General features: G+C 50.1%; 1 protein-coding gene across 2 annotated transcripts in view; it reads right to left on the bottom strand.

Moving 5' to 3' along the window:
- The window catches only part of TRPM7 (transient receptor potential cation channel subfamily M member 7), a 2,599,208-nt gene that overhangs the window by 167,534 nt on the left and 2,404,415 nt on the right, over positions 1-27,259 (bottom strand). For both annotated transcript variants that reach the window (XM_069624956.1, XM_069624955.1), the window contains exon 34: positions 15,212-15,495. In XM_069624956.1, coding sequence (XP_069481057.1) covers positions 15,212-15,495 — 284 coding nt within the window. The remainder of the gene's footprint in view (positions 1-15,211; positions 15,496-27,259) is intronic.

The raw sequence follows: 27,259 nt of genomic DNA, 5'->3' as shown, positions 1-27,259 counted from the left end.
CTTGGGCCTCATTACGAGTCAGGCGTTAAGGGGTTAACGGCGCCGTAAACGGCGCCGACCCTTAACGCCTGATTACAAGGTCCCTTAGCGCCATGGTGATTTTAACGCCTGCTTTTTGCAGGCGTTAAAATCCATGGCGCTAAGGGACCATGGTGCTAATTACGCCACCGTAATTTACGGTGGCGTAATTAGCGCCTTCCCCACTCCCATTATGCCCTATGGGGCAAAAATGGGAATGGGGAAGGGTAAAATGGGAAATGGGGGTTTACCGCCCCACTCACCTTGGAATGGGGCGGTAAATCCGCCATCTACCATGGTGTAAACGGAGTTTACACCATGGTGGTAAGGGTACGACCCAGGCGGTAACTTACCGCCTGGGTCGTAATGAGGCCCCTTGAGAAGAACAAGTTACTTTCTTACCTGGTAACGTTCTTTCGATGGGATGGTCTGACGATGTATTCCATATCTATGACATGTAATCACCACAGCTGTGCTGCTTTGAAAACTTTTTTCGGCGTCTGCGTCCTGCGTCGATGACGTCGATGCGCCATCGTCGAGGACCTCCTCCGATGTCCGACGTCATCCGATGTTATAAGTAGGACGCACGACGCCCGTAGCCTCAGTTGTAGTTTTTTCCCCCAGAACGTGTGACATTAGTCAACTGCCAGTCAGACACAAAGCCTTGCGGAACGTAAGCTGCAATCGCAAAAGAAATTCTGCAGCGGGGAAGGCAGGGAGGGAGTGATATGGAATACGTCGTCGGACCATCCGATCGAAAGAACGTTACCAGGTAAGAAAGTAACTTGTTCTTCGAGGGGATTGGGTCCTCCGACGTATTCCATATCTATGACAGACTCCCAAAGCAGTACCAGAGCAAGGAGGAGGGAAAGAATTTAGAATCAAAATTTAGAATTGCCAATCAAATAGCAGAGCAAAGGACCGCCTTGCCAAAGGCCAGATCCTGTCCTCGGATGGAATCGAGGGAATAGTGACGTACAAATGTATGTACTGAAGCCCAGGTGGCTGCATCACAGATGTTGCGAATAGGAACACCCCTCTGCAGGGCAGTAGATGCAGCCATACCCCTGGTAGAATGGGCCCGGAAGCCAGCCGGTGGGTCCTTACCCGCCAAGCGGTAACACTCCGAGATGGCCAAAATAATCCAGCGAGACAAAGTCTGTTTCGTCACAGCTTGTCCCAAATGCTTTCCAGCGTAACCAGTAAAGAGTTGATCGTCCACTCTGACCCGGGACATGCGTGAAACATAAAATCTTAAAGCTCTCCTAGGATCAAGCCTATGGAGCCTCTCCTCTTCCTTACCAGGATGCGGAGGAGGATAGAATGCCGGAACAACAACCTTCTGGACCAAATGAAATTCCGTCACTACCTTCGGAAGAAAAGAAGGACGAACTCTAAGGACAACCCTGTCCTTGTGAAATACAGTGAAGGGTGGCTTAACTGAAAGTGCCTGTAACTCACTCACTCTGCAAGCGGAAGTAAATGCAACTAAAAACACAGTTTTCAGAGTTAACAGCCTCAAAGGGCAAGAATGTAAAGGCTCAAATGGAGCACCCATAAGAAACTTAAGAACAAGGTTTAAATCCCAACCGGGCACCAGGAAAGGTGACGGAGGGAACACATTAGTGAGCCCTTTCAGAAACTGTGAAATTAAAGGGATTTTAAAGTAGGAACACTCTTCAGACGAGCGCTTAAAGATGGACAGCGCCGCCAGGTAACCTTTAATGGTACCCACTTGCAAGCCCCTGTGGGCCAACGAAAGTAAAAAGGACAGAACCATGGGGATATCACATGCAAACGGATCCACATTCAGAACTCTGCACCAGTCGCAGAACTTACGCCAACAGCAACGGTACAGAGACTTTGTTGCTGGCCTTCGGGCCGAAAGCAACACCTCCATCACGTCTTCAGGGAGGTCCCAATCCTTATACCTCAACCTTTCAGAAGCCAAGCGTGAAGGTTGAGGGATCTGACCTCTGGATGGAGAACCTGACCCCCCTCCCGTGAGAGCAGATCGTCTCAGTAAGGAAGACGACGTGGAGGGCAGATGGACAAGTCGAGAAGGTCTGGGTACCATGTCCTCCGAGCCCACGCTGGAGCAATGAGGATCATCCGGGAACCGAACTTCCGTAACCTCTGCAGCACTTGCGGGATGACGGGGACTGGAGGAAACGCGTACAGCAGCGGGAATGACCACTCCACCACGAACGCGTCTCCTAAGGCTCCTTTTGGAGGAAATTCCCGCGAGCAAAACCTTTCGCACTTCCGGTTGACACTGGAGGCAAAGAGATCCACTTGAGGGGTCCCCCAAAGGGCGAAGATCTCCAGGAGAATCTCCTGAGCCAACTCCCACTCGTGAGAGATCGCGCTCTGCCTGCTCAGAGCGTCCGCCATCACGTTTTTGTCTCCGGCCAGATGAACTGCCGAGATCGAAACTTCCTGCTGGATGGCCCAGAACTCGAGCTGCATCGCCTCCCTGCACAGAGGAAGTGACCCTGCCCCCCCCCTTTTTGTTGAGGTAGTGCATGGCCACTGTGTTGTCCGTCAGGATCAGGACACTCTTTCCTCGCACAGTCGGCAGAAAAGCCTTCAGGGCTAGCCTGATGGCCCTCAGCTCCAACAGATTGATATGGAGTCTGGACTCCGACGGAGACCAACGACCGCTGACTGTCAGCCCGTTGGCATGAGCTCCCCATCCCGTGAGGGATGCATCCGTCACGCTCGTCACCTCCGGCCAGGGAAGCCAAAATGGAGCCCCCTTCATCAAGTTGCCTTCGACGGCCCACCACAGAAGGTCCCGGGCGACCGAGGGCGGCACCTGAACCGGGTCCGACATCCTGCTGAAGGACTGCGACCATTGCGTCTTGAGTACCCACTGCAAAGATCTCATCCGCAGGCGAGCCTCTGGCACCAGAAGAATGCAGGATGCCATGAGGCCGAGCAACCTCAAGAACTCGAACGCTGGGAGCGTGTGGGCATGCTGAAACTTGTGCACCATCTGCTGAATGTGAAGAGCCCTCACCTGGGGGAGGAAAACACTGCCCCAGGGAAGTGTCGAGCACTGCTCCGATGTACTGGAGCCGCTGTGTTGGCGTCAAATGGGACTTCTTTAAATTGAGGGAGAAGCCCAGCCTGTGAAGGGAGTGGCAGGTGACGGACAGATGATCCAGGACTTGCTCGGGAGAGCTCCCCCTGATCAACCAATCGTCCAGGTAGGGATAGACGTGAATCCCCCCTTGCCTGAGATGCGCTGCCACCACCACCACCATGAGCTTGGTGAAAACCCTTGGGGCGGAGGTCAATCCGAAAGGCAGGACCCGAAACTGAAAGTGCGAGTCGCCAACCGCGAACCTCAGGTACTTCTTGTGTTTGGGATGGATCGGCACATGGAAGTAAGCATCCTTGAGGTCGAGTGACACCAACCAGTCCTGAAGCTGAAGGGCCTGGAGGACTTGAGAGAGAGCAACCATCTTGAACTTGTCCTTCCGGAGGAGTTTGTTCAAACCGCGCAAGTCCATGATGGGTCTCAATCCCCCGTCTTTCTTCGAAATCAAAAAATAAGGGGAATACCATCCCTTGTACCTCTCCGCTACAGGCACCAGTTCTATGGCGCCTTTCTCCAGCAGGGATTGAATTTCCTGCGCAAGGAGCGGATCCGGACTCTGCAAAGAGAGGTTCCCCGGTGGATTGTCGCAAGGCCTGTGCCGAAAGGGAAGACAGTAGCCGTGGGTTATGATCTCCAGAACCCACACATCTGAAGTAATGGCTTGCCACTCTACAAGATGGTGCGCCAGCCTTCCCCCAACCGGCGAACCATGGGACATGGCCTCATGACTGAGTGGGAGCGGCTGCGGCGTTACCTGAGGGCAAAGAGGCAACTGCCCGAGTGGCCTTGGCACCACAGGCACCCTGTCGTCCACCTCTGGTACCCCTGCGTTGGCCTCTTTGACTGCCAGCTCCTCTCGCTTTACTGAAGGACGAGTAATAGTGAAAGGAACCACCCCTCCACTGCTGTCCCCTAGGACGAAAAGGCAGAGGTTGGCGAACTGCAGCGCCCAACGACTTCGCTGCAGCTTTTGAGGTCTGCAACCTCTCAAGGCTCTCGTCAGCCTTGCTGCCAAAAAGGTGTTCACCGTCAAAGGGCATGTTGAGGAGCCGGGACTGCACATCAGGAGCAAACCCCGACTTCCGCAACCACGCAAACCTGCATATCACGGTGCTCGCCGCCATGGACCTACTGACGCATTCAGCCAAGTCCAAACCCGACTGAACGGACTCACACATGGCATCCTTACCATCCTGGACCATAGCAAGGAAACCATCCCGTTCGTCCCCTTCGGGAATATGTTCAGCCGCTAACCCAACACAGTTCCACAGAGTGTGTGTGAAAGGAGACAAGGCACAAATGGAGTTGGCCGCCTGAAGCGCCATACCACCAGAAGAAAACACTTTCTTCGCCCAGCCATCAAAACGTTTGTCGTCCCTATCAGGAGGGATGGTAGGGTACGACGCCTGGTTTGCCGGGGCCGTGGCCGCCTGCACCACCAAACTCTCCGGAGTGGGGTGCCTGGTCAAGTAGCAGGGGTCGCTACTGGCTGGACGGTATTTTCGCGACAAGGATCTGCCCACCGCCGGGAGACTCTCCGGAGCAGTCCAAGCCGCTGCCACCCTTCTCTGTAAAGCCATATGGAACGGCAGTACCGGGTCAGTTGGGGGACCAACATCAAGGATGTCCGTTAGATCATCCTGCACAAACTCCCCTGGGGGAGCAGACCATCCCAAGTACTCAGAAACCCTAGCCATAAGGCGCCGGTACGAGGAATCGGCATGAGAGCCAGGCTCAGGCCTACAAAACTCCACCTCCGGAGAGGTGTCCAGTCCACTGGCATCATGCAGTGACTGCCTCAAATCGTCAAACTGACTATGGGCTGAGACAATTTCATCTGGAACCTGACTAGGAACCAGGCCATCAGAATCCTCATCTGCCTCTGAAATATATTCCAGGTGGCGAAAAGAAGGCACCCGAGAGTGCTTGCTCTTAACCAGAGCCTTCCTAGGGGGTTCCCCCGTGCCACGGGGGAACCTCCGACACGAAAGGCGTCGATGGCGTCGAGCGAATCGGCGCCGGCGTCGAGAGAACAGGCATCGGCGCCGAGAGGTTCGGCGTCGACGTCGAGGAAATCGGCGTCGACATCAGATGCAGCGCTGCCAGCATCGGCAGCGTTGACACAGCCCTCGAAGCCGGAGCCCCGAGCGTGTCCTTCAACGACCTGAGCGTCGACGGCTTCGACGACTTCCTCGGAGCCTCGAGAAAGCCTGTCGACGCCCTCGATGCCTCAGATGTCGATGTCTTCCTCGAAGACCTCACAGGTGCACACGGTCTCGAACGCGTCGAGGACCGGGACCTGGAACGGGTACGTCGAGAACGAGTCTCCTTGTCCGAACGGGACCTCTCGCGTGACTCGTGCCGACCACTCTTGCGAGCGGTGTCTCTCGACCTCTCGGGACCGACCCCACTGGGGGGCGCGGACGGCTTAGTACCCTGCGACTCGAGAATCGCCAGCATTTTCTTCCCGAAGGAAGCCCATTCCTCCAGCGTCGCACGGCTGGTGGGGTAAGCGACGTGCCGGGCAGAGTCCTCCGAAGAGGACCTGGAAGACGACCGGTGTCGGCGCTTCCGAGAATGCCTCGAAGAGGCTGAGGAGTGGCGAGACCGACTCCTAGAAGGAGACCCACGAGACTTCCGACGATGACGCGGAGAGTCACCTCTCGAATCATCCGTTGAAAGCCCCGCCGACTTCGACTTCCGGGGCTTGGACACCCGACCTACCGACAACTTCTTCTTACGTTCGCGTAAGGCTTTGGACGTGAGCGACTGGCAGTCGATACAGTCATCCGTGTCGTGGGCCTCCCCGAGGCACCAGAGGCAGGCGTCGTGCGAGTCCGTCACCGACATCTTGGACCCACACTCCCCGCACTTCTTGAAGCCCGGACGCGGGGTCGAAGACGAAGTAGAAGACATCTTCACACGAAGGATTTTCACAAAAACGAACAGGTTCGAAGAACCGAGAAGAACAGAACTCCAAAGAGTAGAGGCGTTAACCGAGATTCACGAAGCAACACGTTCGCAGAAAAAACGGAACTGAGGCTACGGGCGTCGTGCGTCCTACTTATCACATCGGATGACGTCGGAGGAGGTCCTCGACGACGGCGCATCGACGTCATCGACGCAGGAGCCGAAAAAATTTCCGAAGCAGCACAGCTGTGGTGATTACATGTCATAGATATGGAATACGTCGGAGGACCCAATCCCCTCGAAATGGGCAATAACAGCCCAATAAAGGTTGCGAAACACAAGATGGGAATGGTGAGAAGCCCCAAGGCTGCAAAGGGTGCCACTCAGGTTTGGGTTACCTATCATTGTGGTTGATGTAGATTCACATTGCTACAGCCAAAATAGAAGCAGGAAGAGACTTGATCCTGTATATTATTTTTGGTATTGATGCAGAAGGGAAAGAAAGGTAGCAAACAGGCTGTCCTTGTGGAGGTGGTTATTCAGAGGAAGATGAGCATCGTTTGTGGAGAGGCCCTAATAATGATCAATGTGAATGTTCCATTCCCTGAAAACTGTTAACTTGTTTATGCTAAAGAAAGCCACTGAAGTTGTTATTCTACTATGAAAGCCATCATTAAAGCAGTTATCTGTATTGGTACTGACGAAGTAGAAGGGCAGGCGAGTAGACCCGCAGGGCAAGAGGTGATTGCACAGAAGAAACCCAGTGAAAGCTTATGCCAGGCAGTAGAAGGAGCAAGTGCTGAAGAGTGGTACTACTGAAAAGCAACATATTAAATTGTGACATTTGGGGAAGAATTCTGAAAGCTGGTTGAGGAAAAGTGACAATTCTTCTTGCAGTCATTCTTGAAGCAGGCCATTCTGACCAAACCATTTGTTGTTGCCGAAGATGTGAAGGAGTTCTTATTCCAGGAGGTGTGAGAGCTTATGACCTTCTTTCAAGATACTTTGGGAGAGTTCTTATTCCAGGAGGAATGAGAGCTTTTGACTTTGACAAGCTACTTTACTGAAAAAACAGAACTTTGTATTAAAATCAAATTTCATTGGTTTTCCTTTGAACTGTGGAGAAAACCCTTGTTTGGATCTGGGGAGTTTGCCCAGTCCATAGCAAGAGACACTGATTATACTGTGAACCAGGTTATATGTTGTATACATTTGTTGAACTGAGTTGCCAAATTATAACTTTTTGTTTTGATTGTTGTATAAGTGTGAGGGTTAGAGATCCCTTGGTTAGAGTGTTCCCTTTTTAGTTTATGGTAAGCAGGGAAATGCATGTTAGGTTAGGGATAGTGAGGTGTTTATTCAACTTGTCTGATTTAATAAAATGGCAGAAGTTAAAAACTCTTTACAAAGTTGTCCGCCTCACATTTCTGACCCCTCACATAATGCATGGCCACTGTGTTGTCCGTCATTATCAGGAGATTATTTCCCCATACAGCAGGAAAGAAAGCCATCAGTGCCAGTCTGATTGCCCTCAACTCTAAAAGGTTTATGTGTAGTTTGGACTCTGATGGAGAGGTTGTTAGATCGTTTGCATGAGCTCCCCAACCTGTGAAGGAGGCATCCATATCTACTGTTATCTCCGGCCATGATTGACAAAAAGGTTCCCCCTTCAAAACATTCTACTTGCATGCCCACCACAGAAGATCCTGTGCAACATTGTTCAGGACCTCAAGAAGGTCCTTCATCCGTCCAGAGAATTGAGACTATTGGGAGCGGAGGGCCCACTGGAGGGATCTCATCCTCACGCGGGCCTCTGGCACCAGAAAGATGCAGGATGCTATGAGACTGAGCAACCTCTAAAAATCAAACGCCGGTAGATACTGGTCATTCTGAAAATTTTCAACGAGCTGTAGAATATGTTGAGCCCTTACCTCAGAGGGTGAAGCTTTTCCTAAGGAAGAATCCAGGACCGGTCCAATAAAATGAAGGTTCTGAGGAGGTGTCTTGTGGAACTTATTGAAACTCGGGGAGAAGCCCAGTCTGTGGAGAGAGTGGCAGGCGTAGCTGAGGTGTTCTAGAGTTTGTTCAGGTGAATGAGCCCTGATCGGCTAATCGTCCAGTATGTGTAGATGTGGACCCCTACCCTCAGACCCGCTGCCGCCACAACCATCAACTTGGTGAAGACCCTTGGGGTGGAGGTGGGCCCGAAGAACCTGAAATTGAAAATGAGAACTGCTAACTGCGAATCTCAGGTACTTTCTGTGCTTGGGATCTATGGGCACATGGAATTAAGCATCCTGAAAGTCCAAAGAAACCATCCAATCCTGGAGCTGAAAGATATGTGAAGGATTGACCATCTTGAACTAATCCTTCCTGGGGAACTTGTTCAAGCATCTCAAGTCCAAGATGGGTTGCCGTACTCTGTCTTTCTTGGTGATAAGAAAGTAAGGAGTACCATCCCGGATTCCTCTCTGCTACAGGTCCAACTCTATCGCACCTTTCTTCAACAGGCAGATAATCGCCTGTAGGAGGAGCGTATCGGGATCTCTCAAGTAATGGTCTGAGTCCTTTTTAGAAAGGGGAGGCAGTAACCATGACGTACTGTCTGCAGACCTCAAGCATCGCAAGTAATGCTTCGCCATTCTTCCAAATGCTGTGTCAGCTTGCCTCCCATCAGGGTCTCAAAGGGGTTTTGGAGTATTGGCTGCTGCATAGGACAAAGAGGCAGAGGTTTAGAGGGTAGCTTTACCCCCTCGTCCTCGTGAATGATGAGGTTCTCTTCTTTGACCCCTTCGTGCAAATTGTCCCCTCACTCTTCCAGTGGAAGAATAGTAACTAAAACACTGACCGCTGCAAGACTGAGAGGTCGTATGTGCTTGTTGTGGCTGGCGTATCGCTGCTTGGCTCTTTTCAATGGTGCAAACCGTATTTACTGTGTTTGGCACAAGACAGTGGCCAGTGCCTAAAATGGCCATGCCACGAAGTCCTTTGTTCTGTCCTTTGGCCATTTTGTCCTCTGCCGTCCCCAGGTCGAGCAGACTCGGAAATTCCTTATTTGGTCATGCAGGCTCCCGTGCAACACAAGGTTTTCGTGGGCTTCTGCATGCCTTGTGTGTGTGCGCCCAGGATGTGGGCTGGAGCTGTCTATTTCCAAAACGCATCCTGGATGCCAGGATGAAGGGGGGGGGTTGGAATGTCTGCGACCACTGTGGTCCATGATTGGTCCACGCCTGGGATGGTTGAATGTGAGCAGATCTCCCATTTGATGCCCTTCGTTTTGGCACGAAGCAAACTTTGGATAAGAAAAGGCACACTAAACCCATTCCAGGTCGATCTTCTGAGTGCTCATTGAACTTAGTAAAGGAGCCAATTATCCTGAACCGAAGAAACAGATCCATGGATCCATGGGCCTACTACTCTCTGCACCTCCTGCTTAACCTGCAAGCGAGCCCCTTCAGAAGTGTTCCTGGACCACCCAGTGAACTGACCAGCTTGTACGGGACCTTTGATCTGCAATAGCTGCCGCCTCGAGTTTTGACTTGGGAACCATAAGCTCCTGGTAGAAGGCACTCTCCCGCCGATTTTCGTACACACAACATTCCTAGATCTGGAATTGGAAGAGTCCGCCTGAACCCGAGCCTATGCGGTACCCGTATCACCCCGCTTTGGTGACGAGCTTCATGGGTGCCTTGCTGCTGTGCCCTCCTGTGCCTGAAGACAACCTGCAGTGGAACTGGCCTGATCCCTTCCCGAGAAGTGGAGAAAAGGCCACTGTCCCGCCACGGACTGAGGTCCCGGAACACAGGCCCTGAAAGGCAGAGAGACGCGCAACGCCTGGACTCAAACCTGTGAGTGAACTGGATTAGACTGGTGAAGTTTGGTCCGGATTGCGTCAAGGGTCGGGGAGTACTTGCAACATTTACCGGTGGCCCCTGGCGCATCCATAGACTTTTACACATGAGCGTCCTCCAAGGGCCACTCTCTTTTTTTTTTTAGGGAAGCCTGAGCTACCATCTTATTCCCGATTCCTGGAAATTGCTCTGCCCCGCTTGTATAGTGGAACTCTAGTCTTCATCGCCTTACCCCCTTTCCTGCAACACTCCAGCCACTTGAAGAGACCCGTTTTGTGCTTTAACGCACGATTGAGCGCTGCCGCGCTAAACATACTTTTGAGCACAAGGCTCCACACTTTGTAGGGATTGGACTGCCTATTAGTTAGGGTTGGGTTCCTGAAGAATTGCCTAAAGTATATTTGCACTGTTAGACCATCTTCTGTTACAGGTTGTGGATTCATACTGGTTTAATATAGCTTTAGGACAACAGTTACTGTACATATTTTCCCTAGTATAAGGTTATGTTAGAATTGTTAATATTACTGTGGTTTCATCTTGTGTTTGACTTAAAAGGCCTTTAATAAATGTATACGTATTTGTGATATATACACCTGTGTGGTGTTGTTTACTGTGTGTGCTCATTGTGGACTTTCGATCCCCCTCACCACTCCTGAGCTCTAGTCTTGACCGCTGCCAATGCTACCTTGATTGGCCTGGCTTGTCCAGAAGGTCACCCTGTTCCAAGAAACTAGGCTGGCCTTCTAAACCTCTGCTGACCAGGTAAGATTTAAGAAATCCATCTTAACGTTGATGTACAGGTCCTTATTATCCGGGAGCTAGAGGCCTGTGATGTGAGCTTTCCCTGTGTGAGCCCCCCAATCCTCCAGAGAGGCGTGTGTAGTGACTGTCGCCTGGTGAAGAGGTATCTTGAGGGGAGCAGCTTAAGTCAGATGCGGACAAGCTGACCAACAGTGGAGAGCCCGCCGGAAGGCCCGATTGATGTAGATCTTGTCTGTACATGAGCCAGCGACTTGCTGCCACCTGGCATCGAGAAACTCCTGGAGGAGGTCGCATCCAGAGCCTGCAAAAGGGGACCATATGGCTGCAGGAGGACATCATGCCCAAAAGGGATTTGATGGACCAGACTTGTGATGGACGTTGACAACAGCCGCTGAACCAACCCCACGATGGCATTCACCCTCTGCTCTGAGGGGTTGCTTGACACAAGATCATGTTGAGCCAGGCACCCAGGAACAGTGCGTTCTGCAATGGCACCATGTAGGACTTCGGATAATTGATGGAGAATCTGAGTGAAGTTATAAGGTGTATGGTCTCTGCAGTGTGCTGGGTCGCCAGTGTGTGAGAGTTGGATCGAACGAGTCAGTCATCCAGATACAGGTGATGTGCATCCCCTGGCGACATAGGTGCACTCCTACGGGGGCCAAGCATTTCGTGAATACTCTTGGAGAAGACTTGAGGCCGACGGGTAGTGCTGCCCCTGGACTACAAAACACAGGAACTTCCTATGTTTGCGATGAATGGGGATGTGGAAGTATGTGTCCTCCTGGTCCAGAGTTGTGAGAAAATCCCCTTTTACCAGCTGGTTTAGCACATGCTGCAGCGTGACCATCCTGAACTTTTGAGACTAGAGGTACTTGTTTAGGCGTCATAAGTCTAGGATGGGACGACACCCTCCTGACTTCTTCTGTACCAGAAAGTATCTGGAGTACACTCCGGGGCCGCTGAGGGACCAGCTCTATTGCCCCTTTTCGTAACATGGCCAGAAACTCCTGTAGCAGCTGGGCCATGTGAATTTCTTGACTTGCGACAGGAGGAATGCAGGGGCATGTGTCTTGGAATTCCAAAGCATGCCCCTGCTGAAGAATGTGGAGCACCCATTTGTTTGATTATCTTTCTCCACTGCTCGACTAAACTTGATAGCCGGCCTCCTACCGGGGTGCGGGTCTACAGCCGGTTCAGGCCTGCTTGGGCGTCTGCGTCCTAACCTGCGGACGATGACGCTGGCTCCCCCCACTCTAGTCCTGGGAGCAGCCCCTGTAGACTTCCTGAGTAGATGAGCGGGAGGGCTGACAGAAGGGGGTGGAAGACCCCTTGGAAGACCTGGAAACTCTCCCCATCGGGGAACAAATGGATGATCTCCTCTGCTGCAGGGTCCCCAGAGAGCGTGCAGTCTCTGTGTCAGTCTTGATAGCCAGCAGGGTGTCATCCACTGCCTTCCCAAACAGGTTGTTTCCTTCGAAAGGCATGTGTACAACCCTGGACTGCACGTCCGGTCAGACCTTTGTGGACTTTAGCCACCTTTGGCGCCGAAGGGCTATCCCATTCCCCATCTTGCAGAATGCGGAGTCCGCTATGTCACGCGTAGCTGTAATGGAGTGATTAAAGTCACCTCTCCTACATGGAATAGGGCCAGGGCCTTGTCCTTCTTGTCATCAGGAAGGAAATTCAGGATAGGCCTGAGCTTGTACCAAAGCTCCCTGCCGTAGCGAGACAAGACGCCGAGTGCATTGGCAGCCTTGATGGCAGAAGCCGCTGTGTAGATGATGCGCTTGCCCGCCGCATCCAGCTTCTTGCTCTCTTGGTCCAGAGGCATCATGGACGCAGACGAGGGGTGGATGAACGCTTCCTGGCCGCAGCAGAAACCACAGAGCCCAGAGAAGGCTGTGATCTGAGACACCTGGAAGCTGAATCCGGGTCCCAGTATTACTCCTCCAGCCTGTCCCGCTTCAATGGAGTGGTACTTGGAGCCTTCATAATGACCAAACCGTCCTCCCAGACGTCCAACAACACGACAGTCTTCCTGGAGGACTCCCGTCATTGAAAAAGGAAACCTTCCTCCTTCTCCTCCGGCACCAGACTGAAGAGTTTCGATGACTTAAAAACGATTGCGTGGAAGGATCCAATCTCGTCCAGTGGCAAAGCCCCGGCGGGCTCGTCAACATGCAGAGGTTCCCCGTCAGCGGGGACCTAATCTTCGTACTCATCAGTGTGTGTCGTTGTGGTGTCTGTGCCAGTATCTGTGCACACTGGTTCCTCCTCCACCAGGATCCAGATATGACAGGCGCCCTACTCGGTGGCATTGGCTGACGCTTAGGTGGCCTGTGATGACTCCGAGGTGGTGCCCTGGGAGGACTGCAGGGCAGACCAGGCACAAGAGCAGTATGCAGCCATTGCGGAATTTGTGCAGGTTGGTAAGGATGTCCAATGACATATCTTTTGGTGCTGGTGGTGGCGCAAACAGTGCAGCCGGGGCAGGAGCTGGGTTGAAACCCCTTGGAAGGGCAAACAGCTGGTATGGTTTACTATGCGGAGAACCTTCCTGTGACATGGGACCCTGGCCCTCTTCATGGTCTTAGTAGGAATCCTCAGGCAGGTCATTCTCCCAACTGGCATAGATGTGAGGAGATTTTCTCAGTAATCCCACAGGGACTGAAGAAGACACCTTTGTTGGTCTTGACGATGGGGATCTACAGAATGGGTGCCGCTGTGGTCGGGATCGCTGACGGAGACCTTGGCGGTAAAGAGACCCTTGGAGTCATTGTGAAGGTTAAAGCGACGGTTGCTGCTGAACTTTTCGTCGATGAAGGAGCTGATTTTGTCAACGGGGTAAGCGTCGAGGAGCTCATTGACAGTGTTGTGGTCGCCGAGGAAGAGGTAGTTGACGGGCTGATGGTCTTAGCAGACAAAGTTGTTGACAGGGCTCTCAATGATGACAGAGGAGCCGCCTAGGGGCCCCTCGCAAGTCTGTCCTTCGAAGACGTGTGCTTAGAAAGGGTCAGGCACTTCCTCCCAGATGGCGGGAACCCATCTGCAAGGCAGGCTAACCGTCGACGGAGCAGGTGACAGAGACCGACCCCTTGCCAAACTTGACCCTGCAGCCACAGCGACTTTCGAGGGAGAAGATGGAGCATGATGTTTTGCCTTCTTTTGGATCTCCTGAGAAGGAGCATCCTCAAAGGACCTCAACCGGTCCTGGATGAGGCATTACTGCACCCATCGCCGAGTCAGAGGCCTTCTCTGGGTCGGTCCAAGCCACTAGCCTCAGGTGGCAATCCTTCCTGGTCTTCAATGAGCAGCAGTGGCAGATCTCACATCTGTCCGTGTTGAGATCTGGGGGGGAAGACAAAAAAGGCACTTCAGGTGCCGCTCCTCGACGAATATGTTCTTCAGGGCACAGGATTCACAGTCCCTGAAGAGACTCTTCTTCACCACATCAGATATGGCGAAGGTGAGATGTAGGCCCCAGCCTGGACCCGCTGAAGTCACAGAGAAAAGATCAAATGATTAAAAGGCGATCTTCAGCGACAACGGGTCACCGTGTGACGGTTGCCGAAGAGATAGAAAACTTTCAAAACTATTTTAAAAACATCAAAAGTAGGACTCCCAACACTAGAAACGTGCAGTAAAAATCTGAAGCTTGCCACCAGGGGTGGAGCTTAGGAGGACGGGTATCATTGGCTAGAGACAGTCTGACGGAAAGGATACTGATTGGTTCTAGATGAGACGAGCAGTTTCAGTCTGAAGCTAAACTGCTTTCTTTTTACCAAGGATACCCAGCCTGACGACGAGGAATAATTATGAGCATGTGAATCCATGCAAGAACCCATGCTGGAGAATGTAAATGGTCTTGTATAGCGCCTTTAGGCCACATTTGGTGACCTCACTATATGAATGTGAGGAGATGGACTAGTGGTGTTGTCAGTGATTGATGTCACAATTTTGAATTTTTTTCTGATTTACCAGGCTCACTCTGAGGTCTGGGCAAAATGAACACAGACCATCATCATCAAAAACATTTAGCCTGACAGAGATGAGTAATGTTGGCACACTAGGGCTTTACAGATAGATGTGTAAAGTAAGTCACTGACCATCATATTCTTTTAGCTAATTCAGTGTGTTTCTGGTTTGATTAATATTTACTTAGTGGGCTCCTGTATTAGCACACAGCACGGACCAAATGGCTATGCTTCTTGTAAAAATGTCTGCATTTGTGTGATGTTTTACCATTTAGCACTCAACTATGAATGAGCCTGTATGTGAGACCTTCAGGGACATTTTCCGATTATGTTCCTCTCGAGCACTTCCTGGAAATTAGAAGAGACGTGGAGCATTGGTTAAGTGCTCTTTAGCTGAGTGAAAATTACAATACTCACAAAAATAATGTAATTTAATGAACACAAGTTAGTTACCAAAAATAAAGTAGGTATGTATGGAAAAGATCAATCTGTCAAGCTTTCTTTTAATTTTCGTTAGCTGCTCTTCAGAAGTACTGGTGAAAAAGATTTCTGAAGACTACAGGTCATCAATACAGTTGATAACTTACTCTGAGGCATAGATGTAACACAGTGTCTTCGTTGTAAATGCTTGACCAAGTATCCACAACTTCAGGAAGAAATGATTTGATGATGTAAAACTGTCCAGATTTAAGGATGTCATATTCTGACCAAGTGCACACAACTTTCACAGCTCGCCGTAAACCTCCTCCCATCTCCTCTTTGCTCAAAAATTCTATTTTGGCACACAATCCTCGCTGCGACCATGAGGACATGCTGTTGTTTAAAATTCCGGGTGAGCTCTCTTCCAAGCGATACACAGTGACTGGTTCACCTGTAAAAGTATAAATACTGGTTACATTAGCAAATGCATTTTCAGATGCACATATTTAATAGTTGAATGAGAGACAATGCAAGACATTCTGCTGAAATTAAATATGTACAAACTAACAAAAACATTTGATGAAATTCAGTTCTGAAATGACTTCATCTACTTGGATACCAAATTGGACAGCATTCCGTCAGCCTATCAGGCCACCACAAAAAGGGTATTGGATGCTGTATGGGTAATCTTTGACACAACACCTAAAAGACATTGCAATAAACCTTCAGTCTGTCCAATGCAATGGAAGTAAGCCACCTTCATCTTAACAGCCCACGTAGGCCCAAATTCAGCTATGTCTAAACCTTACACCCAAATGCAGGGTTTCCCATGACTGGTGACTGACTTCAATCAACAACAAGGAGAATTGATCTTACTTTTTATGCAATAGAATGACTTTGAAACAATAAGCAGATCAAGGTAAGAAAAGATAATATTTTAAGTGAACCTATAGAATTGAGACTCACGTGACACTATACAACAATGCTGTACCTGGCTGCATCAGAACTCCTCTTCAGTTAGAATTTCGAAAGTTTGAGTTTTTACATTTTTTCATTTGGCGTTTTGAACATTTCATCTTTTATCCTTCTATATTTTCTTTTGTCACTCATCTGGATGGAGCATTACATGGCTTCATTGGGCAGGACAAACATAAACCTTTCTGAAAAGTCGGGCCTTGAGGAAGGGCATTCCGTGGCCACGCTGCATTTTGTCAGCATGGAAAATAGTTTCCTGTGCGCGGGGCAAAGCAGAAACTAATGAAGAAGCTTCATGCAAATGTTCTGCTCTTGGAAAGTCATCATCCTAATGTGGCAGAAAAATAAGGGCTGGAAACGAGAAATTTCTGCCATCAATACTGAGCGTGTCAGTTCAACGTTTTTTGTTTCCCTTCTCTTCCCTAAGAATACGTACTGAAGCCGGAGAATGGGAGATGCTTGTTAACCGACCTCATAGACTGGCAATGACTCCAAGGTGCCCTTTTTGAGTAGGCCGGATGTATAATTAACAATTATTGCCATTATATTTTCCATGTGTAAACCTGGAATGGGATATCCCCTCTGATAGTTTGTGCATGGCAAAGGTAGTTGGGGTACATATACAGTTTCTGATAGCAGATGTCTCAGTTCTGCTGATGGTCTTTTTTTAAGAATAGCAATCAGCTTCAACATGACCAGAATTTATGTAAGGCTTTACCTGCACAGTAGTTTCCTTCTTGTGCCTCCTCCTCTTCCACATAGTACTCTTGTAGGAGGAGTGGGAATCAGGTTACTGATGTATAAAAGATTTACTTTTAGTAGGGGTACTCTGTACCAGATCACCACTCAAAGCATAGTAGCTAAATTGACATAATGGTGCCAAGACAAAGCCAAACGGTTAGCTTAGCAGTTTCCGAGCACCAATAGTTAAAGTGGTGAACTAGCAATTAACTGAGAATCCCTTTAGTTAAGAATGGTATAGTGCAGAAAGCTGGCACTCCTCGTTGCCCAACACCCAAATAAAATGTAGATATCCTTCCTGAGCATGTCTTAAATTGTGGTAGATGCCGGTTTCCCAATGCTGTAAAGAACTGTAATAATAAGTGTTACTGTTAGGGAGTTTTACTAAAGTCCACCTATGGTAGGATTAGAGAAGACTCAGGGGCTCATTACAGATTTGGCGGTAAGAATTCATAGTTTCAGTGATTCCGTTTCCGGCAACCCGTGATGCCGGAATTAACAGACGATCACGGGATGCCGGCGCGTGTCTTGCGGCATGCCAGAAACTGTGGCACTGGCATCACGGAAACAATGTGAAAAGTGGCCAAAAACGACTGTACCATCGTCCCCGGTGCCCATCACGGTGCCAGAGCCAGCAGCACTGGAAACAGCAGCACTGGAATTACCGTGACTGGAAACAAAGTGATCGCCAGAACAGGAAACAGTCCGGAGGCCATCATAAAAACACAACATCTGCAGCATCCAGTTGCCTTCCACCCCTCCTAACTGCATGAATTAATAGTGGACCATGTCAACTAGCATCCGTGAGACCCGGCAGCGCAAGCCACGCTTCTCTGAGGCGGAGCTGAACATGCTTGCTGACACCATTGTCCTGCAATCATGTTAGTTGTTCTCAACAGACTAGTGCCTGCAAACATAACAGCGTAAAAAGTCCATATGGGAAGAAGTGGCACAAAAGGTGCCAGCTGTGGGGACAACCCCACGGACAGTCAAGGATTGCCACAAGCGGTGTGATGACCTCCGCCTGAAGGCCCGGAACCTACTCTCAGCACATCACAGACAAAGCATGGCCACAGGTGGTGGACCCTCCTCGCCCATTCGACTCATGCCCTGGGAGGAATTGCGCAGCAGTGTGCTGCACATGGAGTCCATAGAAGGGGTTGGCGCTGCGCAGGCCGGAGCCGGGACAACCGACAAGGCTGGTGAGTACACATCGCCCCAAAATGCTGAACAACCCGGCTGGCCAACCTGCCCCACAACCGTATCACTGAGATGGGAATTGCACCATCCCCATCCCCCAGAATACACCCTGCAGGCACACACCCCCACACCTGAACCAAAACCCAGGGCGCTGTCATGGCCATACACCCTGGCTCCCTCACAATGACCCATGCCTGTAATGCATGTTGAACACTGCACAGGCACCCTGTACTGCCAAGTGTAGAGGCATCTTCCCCCACACAGACACACGACAGCCTGTCATAGCATACAGCATGCATGCCTGGCGTGCCACCACTGGCACCAAGACCCAACAATGTCGTCCCTCAGCTCCACCCACACACGGCCACCCTCCCATACAATGGTAATGACACGTGCTCCCACGTCCCTGCCAGACCTGCCAAAGATCCCCAATACACATACTGGTCCTGCAACTGGGTCATCCATCAGGCCCTGCCTTGCTCCCCCAAATCCCCCCACATCCCAACACACCACACATCAACAGAGCCCCCATACCACCATCCCCAGCAATGCCTCGACACCACGCCAGTAGTCCCAGTAGAGCAGTGTAGGTATCATGTCCCAACATCCCACAACCTGCAGCTGAGTCTTCACAACCAAAGCACGTGTGCACCATGCCATGTTCAACGGCATCTCCCCTCTGCAGCACGCCTCACAACCAACACATTGCATATATCCGTGCATCTGGAACCCACACTGGTCCCTAACATCCTGCCTTTCTTACACCCTCAGGAACCACATCTGACAGCGACAGAGTGCAACCAGGTGCCACAAGGGGCACCAGATGCCGATGCCAGACAACTCCACGGACCACCAGCACCACCGAGGACACTACAGCAACCACTGCGACTGTCACAACTGCCTCTCCAACCCAGGCTCCACTTGCAGTGGCTACACCTGCTGCCCCTCCACCCTGGCAGCACCTCTGGTGGCTATGCCTGCTGCCCCCTCCACCCTGCCAGCACCATCTATGGCTACACCTGCTTCTCCCTCTAACCTGGCAGCACCTGTGGTGGCGCAATTGCCTGCATGGCCAACAGCAGGAGGACGGACACTACCCCCAACACAGCAGCCACAAACACATGTCCAGGACTCCAGTGCAGAGGAGGCTGCTGACGATGCAGGAGACAGCACAGGTGACACCGCCTACCATACCACCTATGAACAGCCTGAATTCAGCCCCATGAACCTCTCAAGCCCCCCACGCCCACCATTCCCCACTGGTAGGGACATGGACAGCCGTCTGCGCTGCACTGAGGAACAGCAGGAGGGATTAACTGCCCTGGTTCAGCAGCACCTTGAGGAGTCCCACCTGATGTGTGGGAGGCAGCCCTGCTATGTGCTGAGGCCCAGCACATGCATGAAAGCATGTAGGCCACTGGGTGGCGGACTACAAGCGGCACACTTTGGACGTGCTGCATCCGCTATTGTCCTCATGGCCAGGAGGGTCAGCGAGGGCAATTGCATCATGTCGTCCATGGCAGGCCAGTGATCCTTTACACACCCCATCCACAAGCTCCACGCCCACCAGTTCTCTCCATTGCAGCACCAGGCGGAGGTCGATGCGCCGTCAGGCACACAACACAAGGGCAGCCCAGGTGGCAAGTGGACCCGTAAACAGGCCAAGGACTAACATGTGCCATGGGTGTGTCTGAGGCTGAGACATGAACAAAGTGACACAAGTTGGGGAGGGGGCATGTGGTGGGATAGTTGGGTAGGGGTTGTGGGGAGGGATAGTTGGGGAGGGTGTGTTGGCCAGCCTGTTATTTCTAACCATACATATCAATAAACTGGGTGTTGCATTGAAATCATGACTGGACATTCATTTTTCATGTGCATGTGTGATTTATTCGGTGTAGATTGTGGTTGATAGCCTAAGCCATGTGTGATGTGCTCAAAAGTAGTGGCTGATCAGTTAATCGTGTGCATCACGCTCATCCATGGCATCCCTGTGATAGGGCAATGCAATTGCATCCTCGCGGTCAGTGTCGTCCTCCGCTGGGTGCATGTCCATGTATGGGGAGAGAAAATGTTGCGCCTGATGCACATGTTATGTAATATGGCACAGGCCAGGACTATCTTGCCCACCTTCACAGGGGTGTTCATGAGTGCACCCCCAGACCTATTCAGGCAGCAGAACTTTGCCTTCAGCAACCCAAAAGTTTGTTCTATGGTGCACCGTGTTCTGATGTGTTCACGGTTGTAGGCATGCTCGTGCTAGTCTTGCAGTTGCATGATGGGGGTCATCAGCCATGGCACCAAGGGGTACCCTGCATCACCTTCATGGGAGGGACACAAGGGGGACAAAGTCATTGTTGTGGTATTGTCATGGAAACCAAGTCTGTATGTTGGTCTGTGTCACATGGGATTGACACAAGACGTAGGCAATTGCACATATGACCCTAGTGTCCAGCGCATTATGTGTAAGGCTTCCAGTTTCCTGTTTTTACTGATTTTTACACATTCATACAGACGGAAATCAACCTGCTTACAGTCTGTATTTATGTAAATGGAAAATAAGGGTAAAACAGGTCTCTCTGTCTGGTTCTCTAGGATGTCACTCCAACATCGCAGGCCAATCTCATTGCAGATTGGCAACATGGGTAGTGAAATAGTTGTATGGAAATTACAGTGTTGGTCGTAAAATTGCTGACAGCATATATCTTAAAGCAGCAGGAGTCACAGGAGCTAAAGTTTGTTGTTATGGAATGAATGAAGCTAGCATTTCTTAACTGTATGTACGCATGCATGCTTCAATCAATGGATTTTTGATTTGCAATGAAAGCAGATTAGTGCTGGTTGTGAATTATCTTTTTATATGACACCAGAGAAATGTGGATGCATACAGAATGAAAGACCCAGAAATAAATGTGGATTAATACAGACGGAAGGGCTAGTTAATATATGCCATGCATCGGAAGCCTTAATCATGATGCAAGAGGTGGTGGGGGGTGGGGTGGTTTTCCGTTCAAATTTCACTCACCATTTCAAACTCACCTTGCCCACTGACCCTATGGCTACACCAGCTTCTATCTTGTCCATTGCGTGTGCCACTTCCGGTTCCATTTGAATGTCGTACTATGGTCATCTCACCCATTCGTACATCTGTGTTCCAGCATTGTTATGCTTCATGCCACATCAGTATGTGTACTTGTGAGAGGCAGGTGATCTGGCTACATACTATAGGGTACAGTGCTTGGGAGAGGATAGTTACACTAGTCCGACATGGCTGTGGCGCAGGTGGTGGGGGAAGTGCACAGTGTGTAGATGCTGGGGTGGGTGTCATGGGCTAAATGCATTCTGGTACCTGTAATGCATGTGCTGTGCCCGTCTATCTGTGCACAAACTGTGATATGGTGTGCTCCATTTGCCCATGCACCACATGCCCTCCCTCTCATGCATGCTATGTGTGTACATGACATTGCATGACGTACATGTACTGTTGACAGTGGACAACCCGCCTCCTCTCCCCCTTCCACAGTGCATATGCTTTGGTACTTTGATTCACCCATGAGCCAGGTCTGCTCTCGGCTGGGTCATGCCATGTACCCTGGGAGTGTGGAGTTCCGCAGAACCATGGAATTGTGCATGGAACCAGGGAAACATGTGCAGCAGTGAGTGATGAGGTCTGCAGCGCACACAACCAACACATTCAGGGAGTGGTACAGTTTGCGGTTGCGGTAGACCACCACATTTGCATATCTGGCCACCAGTTCAACATATGTGCAGTCCAGCACAATGATGATGGTGGGCATAAGGGCAGGTCTCCTCAAAATGGCTGCACTCCCCCGCTTACTATACAATTTTACAAATGTTCCCTACAACATTCCCCCCTCCTTTTCAGAATCATTAATAAACTATGTAGACGGTTTCTCTGGCAGGGAGGCAGACATAGGGTGGCGCTGGACACACTCCAAAGACCCTACGAGAGAGGGGGAATTAAAGTCCCCAACTTCGAATTGTACTATCTTGCAAGCCAACTAAGGCATGTGATGCGATGGATGGCCGACGAGATCTCCACAGACACCAGGCTCCTCCAACCAGCATTGCCCAATCTGCTCCTAAGGGATCTACTTTGGGTCCAGAACAGACTCCCACAGCCCTTCCCATACCTAATCAAACTTGGAATAAAGCTCTGGAACAGAGCATGCAGAACAGTGGGGTCAGCTGATCCCTACTCCCCACAAATCCCCATCGCAGCAGTTATGGCCAACCAGCCGTGGGGCTCTCTTGAATTGCGCGCCCAGTGGGAACCCTACGGAGTGGCTACCCTAGGAGACCTAACACGAGACCAAGAGATCATACCCTTCCCCGATCTCACTGAGACCACGGGACTACCTGCTGGTCAATTCTTGCTCCACAGGGCAGTGATACAAGTCATAATGGTTAGATGGCCAGAGGCCACTACCCCAAGGACGGAAAACGAGGTCATAGAAACATTATTAAATACAGCCGAAGGTGGCCATGAAACCTCGCGACTTTACGAAACCCTACTTCAGGGCACGACAAGCAACGAGCTCAAAAGCAAAGTAAAGTGGGAAACCGAACTAGGCCAGGACTTTGCAGATGAAGAATGGGAGAAAATAACCCAGTACCACAAGAAAGTTTCTAGGAATGCCCGTTTGCAGCTCATTCAACTATACATCACCAACAGAGCCTACCTAACACCTGAGGCCATATCTAAATTCAAGGGGGCTGAGGCCCAAGTATGCCCCAAATGTAAGGAGCCCAGGGCGGGAATGACGCATATGTTTTGGGGCTGCCCAGAGATACGCAATTTCTGGACACAGGTACAGGAGAGGGTGGCGGACGCTGATATTGAGCTAGAAGTGAATAATCCTGCAGCCTGCATCTTGGGCAGATGCAAACGTAACCACAAAAATAAGCCTCTAAACAAACTCAAAGATCTGATATACATAACTGTGAAGAGACGCATAGCCTTGGGATGGAAGAGCCCAAGGGCCCCGATCGAGGCACAGTGGTGGGGGGACCTTACGAAATGGATAACGGCTGAGACTGGCGCGTGGGAAACGGCAATCCTCGAGCAGAGGCTGGACTCCAGTGGAGAACTACATCGCTGGGTGGCGTTAACAGTGCCACTACTTCATCCTAACAATACGGACGATACCTCGGACGGCTCGGACTGTCCTAGCCATCAACCCGGTCCAATGAGAATGGACGATAATGTTGACTGTGGTCTTGATTTGGGGGTTGAGGGGGGACGGGTAATTCTGTTGATTTGCGTTAAATATTACAAGTGATGCAGACTATGTTTCTTACACTGTTAAAACCAATAAAGAAATTAAAAAAAAAATGATGATGGTGGGCATGCCTGCCAGGGCGTGGAACCCCAATTTGGTGGCATTCACCTGGGCAGGTGTTCTGGGTAGGGCTATGTGGTCCGACACGTGCCGCAGGAGTGCATCCAGGACCTGGAATAGCACCCTGGAGAAACAGGGTTTGGATCACTTGTGCAGCTATTGCACAGTGTACTGAAAGGTGCCAGTGGCCAAGAAATGCAGCACTTATACTACCTTGAGCAATGGGGTTATAGCAGTCCTGATGTTTATTAGGCTGCTGACGTCATCATGGATCAAATTGACAATGTGGGTAATGGTCTCCCTGTCCAGCCGATACAGGGTGTGGTTCTGTGCTGCACTCAGGTTCCAGGGTGTGGCCTTTAAGCAGGGTATGGGTGGCTTCCTGCGGGGCGCTACCTGCTGGCCATTGTTCATGGCCACGGCCATCATCCTCCTCCTCCTGCGCCTCCTCCACCACCTTCTCTCCCTCTTTGCCTCTTCCAAATCCCCCTCATATTGGAGCCCTACATGCAGGGCCCCCAGCTCCATAACTGCTACTGCAGATGCCAGCATGGTTGTGTTGGTAGGTGCGTGGGGTGTGGGTGTAGTCCTTTTGAGCATTCTCAGTGCTAATGGTGTGTAGCTGGGCATAATGCTGATTCTGTACAGCTGCAGCCTGTTGCTGCACTCATGAGACTGCTTTCCGCCTGATCCGCGATTCCGGGGTTTCTGGCGAGGTGATCACAGTGGCACCAGCATTATTATGCTGCTGTTTCCGTGTTGGCGGTACTCAGATGTGGCCGTACGACCGACGTACTGGTGTTTCAGGCACAGGCTCCGGGTGCGATTGCTGGTCGCGGTGCTGCCGGCAACAGTGGCACCGTGGGTCTTGTTTGCGGTAATGGTATTTCCAGCACCGCAACTCGAACGCGCCAGCGCGGATGGGTTTAGCCAGTCTGCGCCAGTCCGCGACCGGGATGTGCAGTGACGTGGTTCCGGTTCTTTCCCCATCATGGGGCTTACCGAAGTACTTGCCACTATTACAGCGGAGAGGAACAATTCTTATAGCCGTTCGGCTCAATTTTCAGCAAAGCTAAAGGAATGCCCGTCTCCTCAATCTTGCCCATTGTTTGGTGTTGCTAGTGGACTTAATTGCGTACTGACCCCCTCTTCTCCTAGTTCTGAGGAAACTGATATATTTTGTACTCGTCGTCCAGTGGTCCCCACTATGGGCGTGGACCAGGTCGTGATTTCTCTTGGCACTATTCATGTTCCTATTCTGATGAATGCGATCAGCTTTCAGCGACAAGACGCAGATTGGATAGTATTCGAACCTAACTCCTCACATATACGCTTGGAGCAGGGAACTACTGCGATGCTGCCATCTCAGTCGCGCGTGGTTACCCCTTTATCCGAGTTATGTTGCATGCTACTTAACACCCGTTCTCTAGTTAAGCATGCCCATGAGATCTCTAACTATATTGAACAGAATAACCTGGATTTGTGCCCTGACGGAGACTTGGGGTTCTAGTGCAACTGGTCAAAGTCTCAATTTAGCTATACCCACTAGTTATGCTATGATTCGAAAGGACATATTGGAAGGTAGACGTAGGGGCTTCGCCATTATCTTTAAAGAGGCTCTTTCCATATGGGAATCCCCTGGACAAATCATAGAGGGTATTGAATCGCTACACATAAATGTTGGTATGAATGTGGAGTCTACCATTAATATTATTCTGATATATCGCCCTCTGTCACAGAATGTAATCCTTGTAGAGGCCCTTAATAATTATTTGCTACCACTCTTGAAACCTTTCTCACGTTACAACATTCTGGGACATTTTAACTATTGGCTAGGTGACGCAGAAGATCACTACGCGGTTGAGTTACAACTGTCTTTATCTGACTTGGGCTTTGAACAGAAAGTAGTTGCGCCTACCCATGTGCTTGGTCATACTCTGGACTGGCTTTCGGTCCTTAATGCTACTTGCCACAATGTCTTTACTTTGCCTTGCCCGTGGTCGGACCATGCTTTTCTGCATTTTTCCCTCTTTGTACCATTCATATTGAAAATAAAGATTATGCCGGAAGGCTATGTTCAGTCACGTAACCTGAAATGTCTTACATTGATTAATATTGAACCTCTACTAGATAGTACTCTCAGTTTTCGAATTATACCCCTCTTCACGTCATGTCATCCACCTTAGCTCCACTGAACCACTGAAGCAAAAAAAAAAACAATGAGGGTAACAAAAGTAAACCTTGGTTTACGGTAGAGCTGCAAAAACAAAAAGCTCAAACTTTGAAGGCGTTTTATACCTGAAAATTATCCCTGGGTCCAGCGTCCTTAACAGCTTATAAAAACCTAGCAAAGGCCTACAAATCTCCCATTTTGGAAACCAAAAAGAATTTTCATGATACTAGAATCTCAAATGCTCAGTCAGATGTAAAGGAAATCTTTAAAATACTAAAAGAGCAGGAGTTAGTCCCGCAGCCAGCCGACAAATTAGTTTTAAAAGATGGCACCTGGTGTCAGCAAACACAAGATGGCCTTTAAAAAAACTCCACGGCATTAGAATGGATATATTTGGTAAAAAGAAGGATTTACCATCATGGGTGGATTGTAGCTCTCAGAAGCCCCCCATGTGTAACCCTGTCGTTGCACAATTACATTTTCAACCGATATCCGAGGAGGCCCTGAAGAAGGTCATTGAACAGCTCAAAGTGTACCGCGACAAAGGTGATTCTTGCTACTCTTTGATCATAAAAAGATGCCCACTGTCTCAAAGCTATTTGTATGTTTGTGAACACCTCACTGCATGAGGGCAAGGTCCCAGATGACCATAAACAAACCATGGTAACTCCCCTTTTGAAAAAACCAAGGCTACAAAGGGATAATCCTCTTAACTAGCGTCCCATTTTGAATACCCCTTTTTTGTTCAAAATACTTGACACGGTAGCCTACGGCCAGATTTCGGAGCACCTTAATCAGTACCCTATTCTGAATCCCCATAAATCCATATTTAGGCCAAGTTTTCGCACTGAGACCTCGCTTCTTGAGCTGAAGTCTAGACTATTGGATCAGCTATACAAGGGTTTTCTCTCCCTCATAATATCTTTGTACCAGTCAGCTGCGTTCGACTTGGTCAAACATTCCGTCTTGATGTGCAGACTGGTGGAGGTGTCAAACTTCTTGCCTACAGCCGTTTCCTGGATCGCTTCTTTCCTGGAGAATAGACATAGTCGAGTATGCTCCGATGATGCAGAGACCACCCGATCCCAGTGTTCTTTGGGGTTCCGCAAGGGGCTAGCACATCCACATGCCTTTACAACATCTTCATGGACCCCTTCTTCTCGCTTTTAGAGCTGGAAGGGGCCATGTTCTCGAACTATGCGGACGACACTCAATGTGTTGTCCCTCTTTCAGGCTGTCATCTACGAGATGAACAGGAACTTAATAGAGTTTTCAATCTTATAAGAGAAGTGGATGCTGGATAACAACTTTGCACTGAACAAAGGGAAGACGGAATTGATGATTGTGGGCACTTCATTCTCCATACTCAAGCTGGACCCGGCCTACAGATCCTTTAGGTTAGGGGATGACAACATCACCCCCTTTCCAAAATAAAAATCTTGGGGTGGTCCTTGACCAGTCACTCACTATGAGATCTCATGTTACCAGTCTGGTTTCAGCCTTGGTCTACTATATCAAATTGCTATCACACTTTAGACCCCTTATTACTCAGACTAACTCGGAAACGATTGCCAGAGTTATAATAGGGGCTAAGATCGACTATTGTAGTAGTCTCTGGGTAGGTCTTTGTAAGCGGGATGTTTACAGACTTCAGATAGTACAAAACTGGGCAGTTAGAGTTGTGGTGGGGCTGTCTCGCCGTAATCATGTCTCAGATGCTAGGCGCTCTCTGCATTGGCTACCGGTAGAAGCACGGGCCAAGTTTA

Source organism: Ambystoma mexicanum, chromosome 11 (assembly GCF_040938575.1).
Source record: "Ambystoma mexicanum isolate Mex_15411 chromosome 11, UKY_AmexF1_1, whole genome shotgun sequence".
NCBI lineage: Eukaryota > Metazoa > Chordata > Amphibia > Caudata > Ambystomatidae > Ambystoma > Ambystoma mexicanum.
Note: the sequence above shows the minus strand (reverse complement) of the source record. Positions and strands in the feature narration are given on the sequence as shown.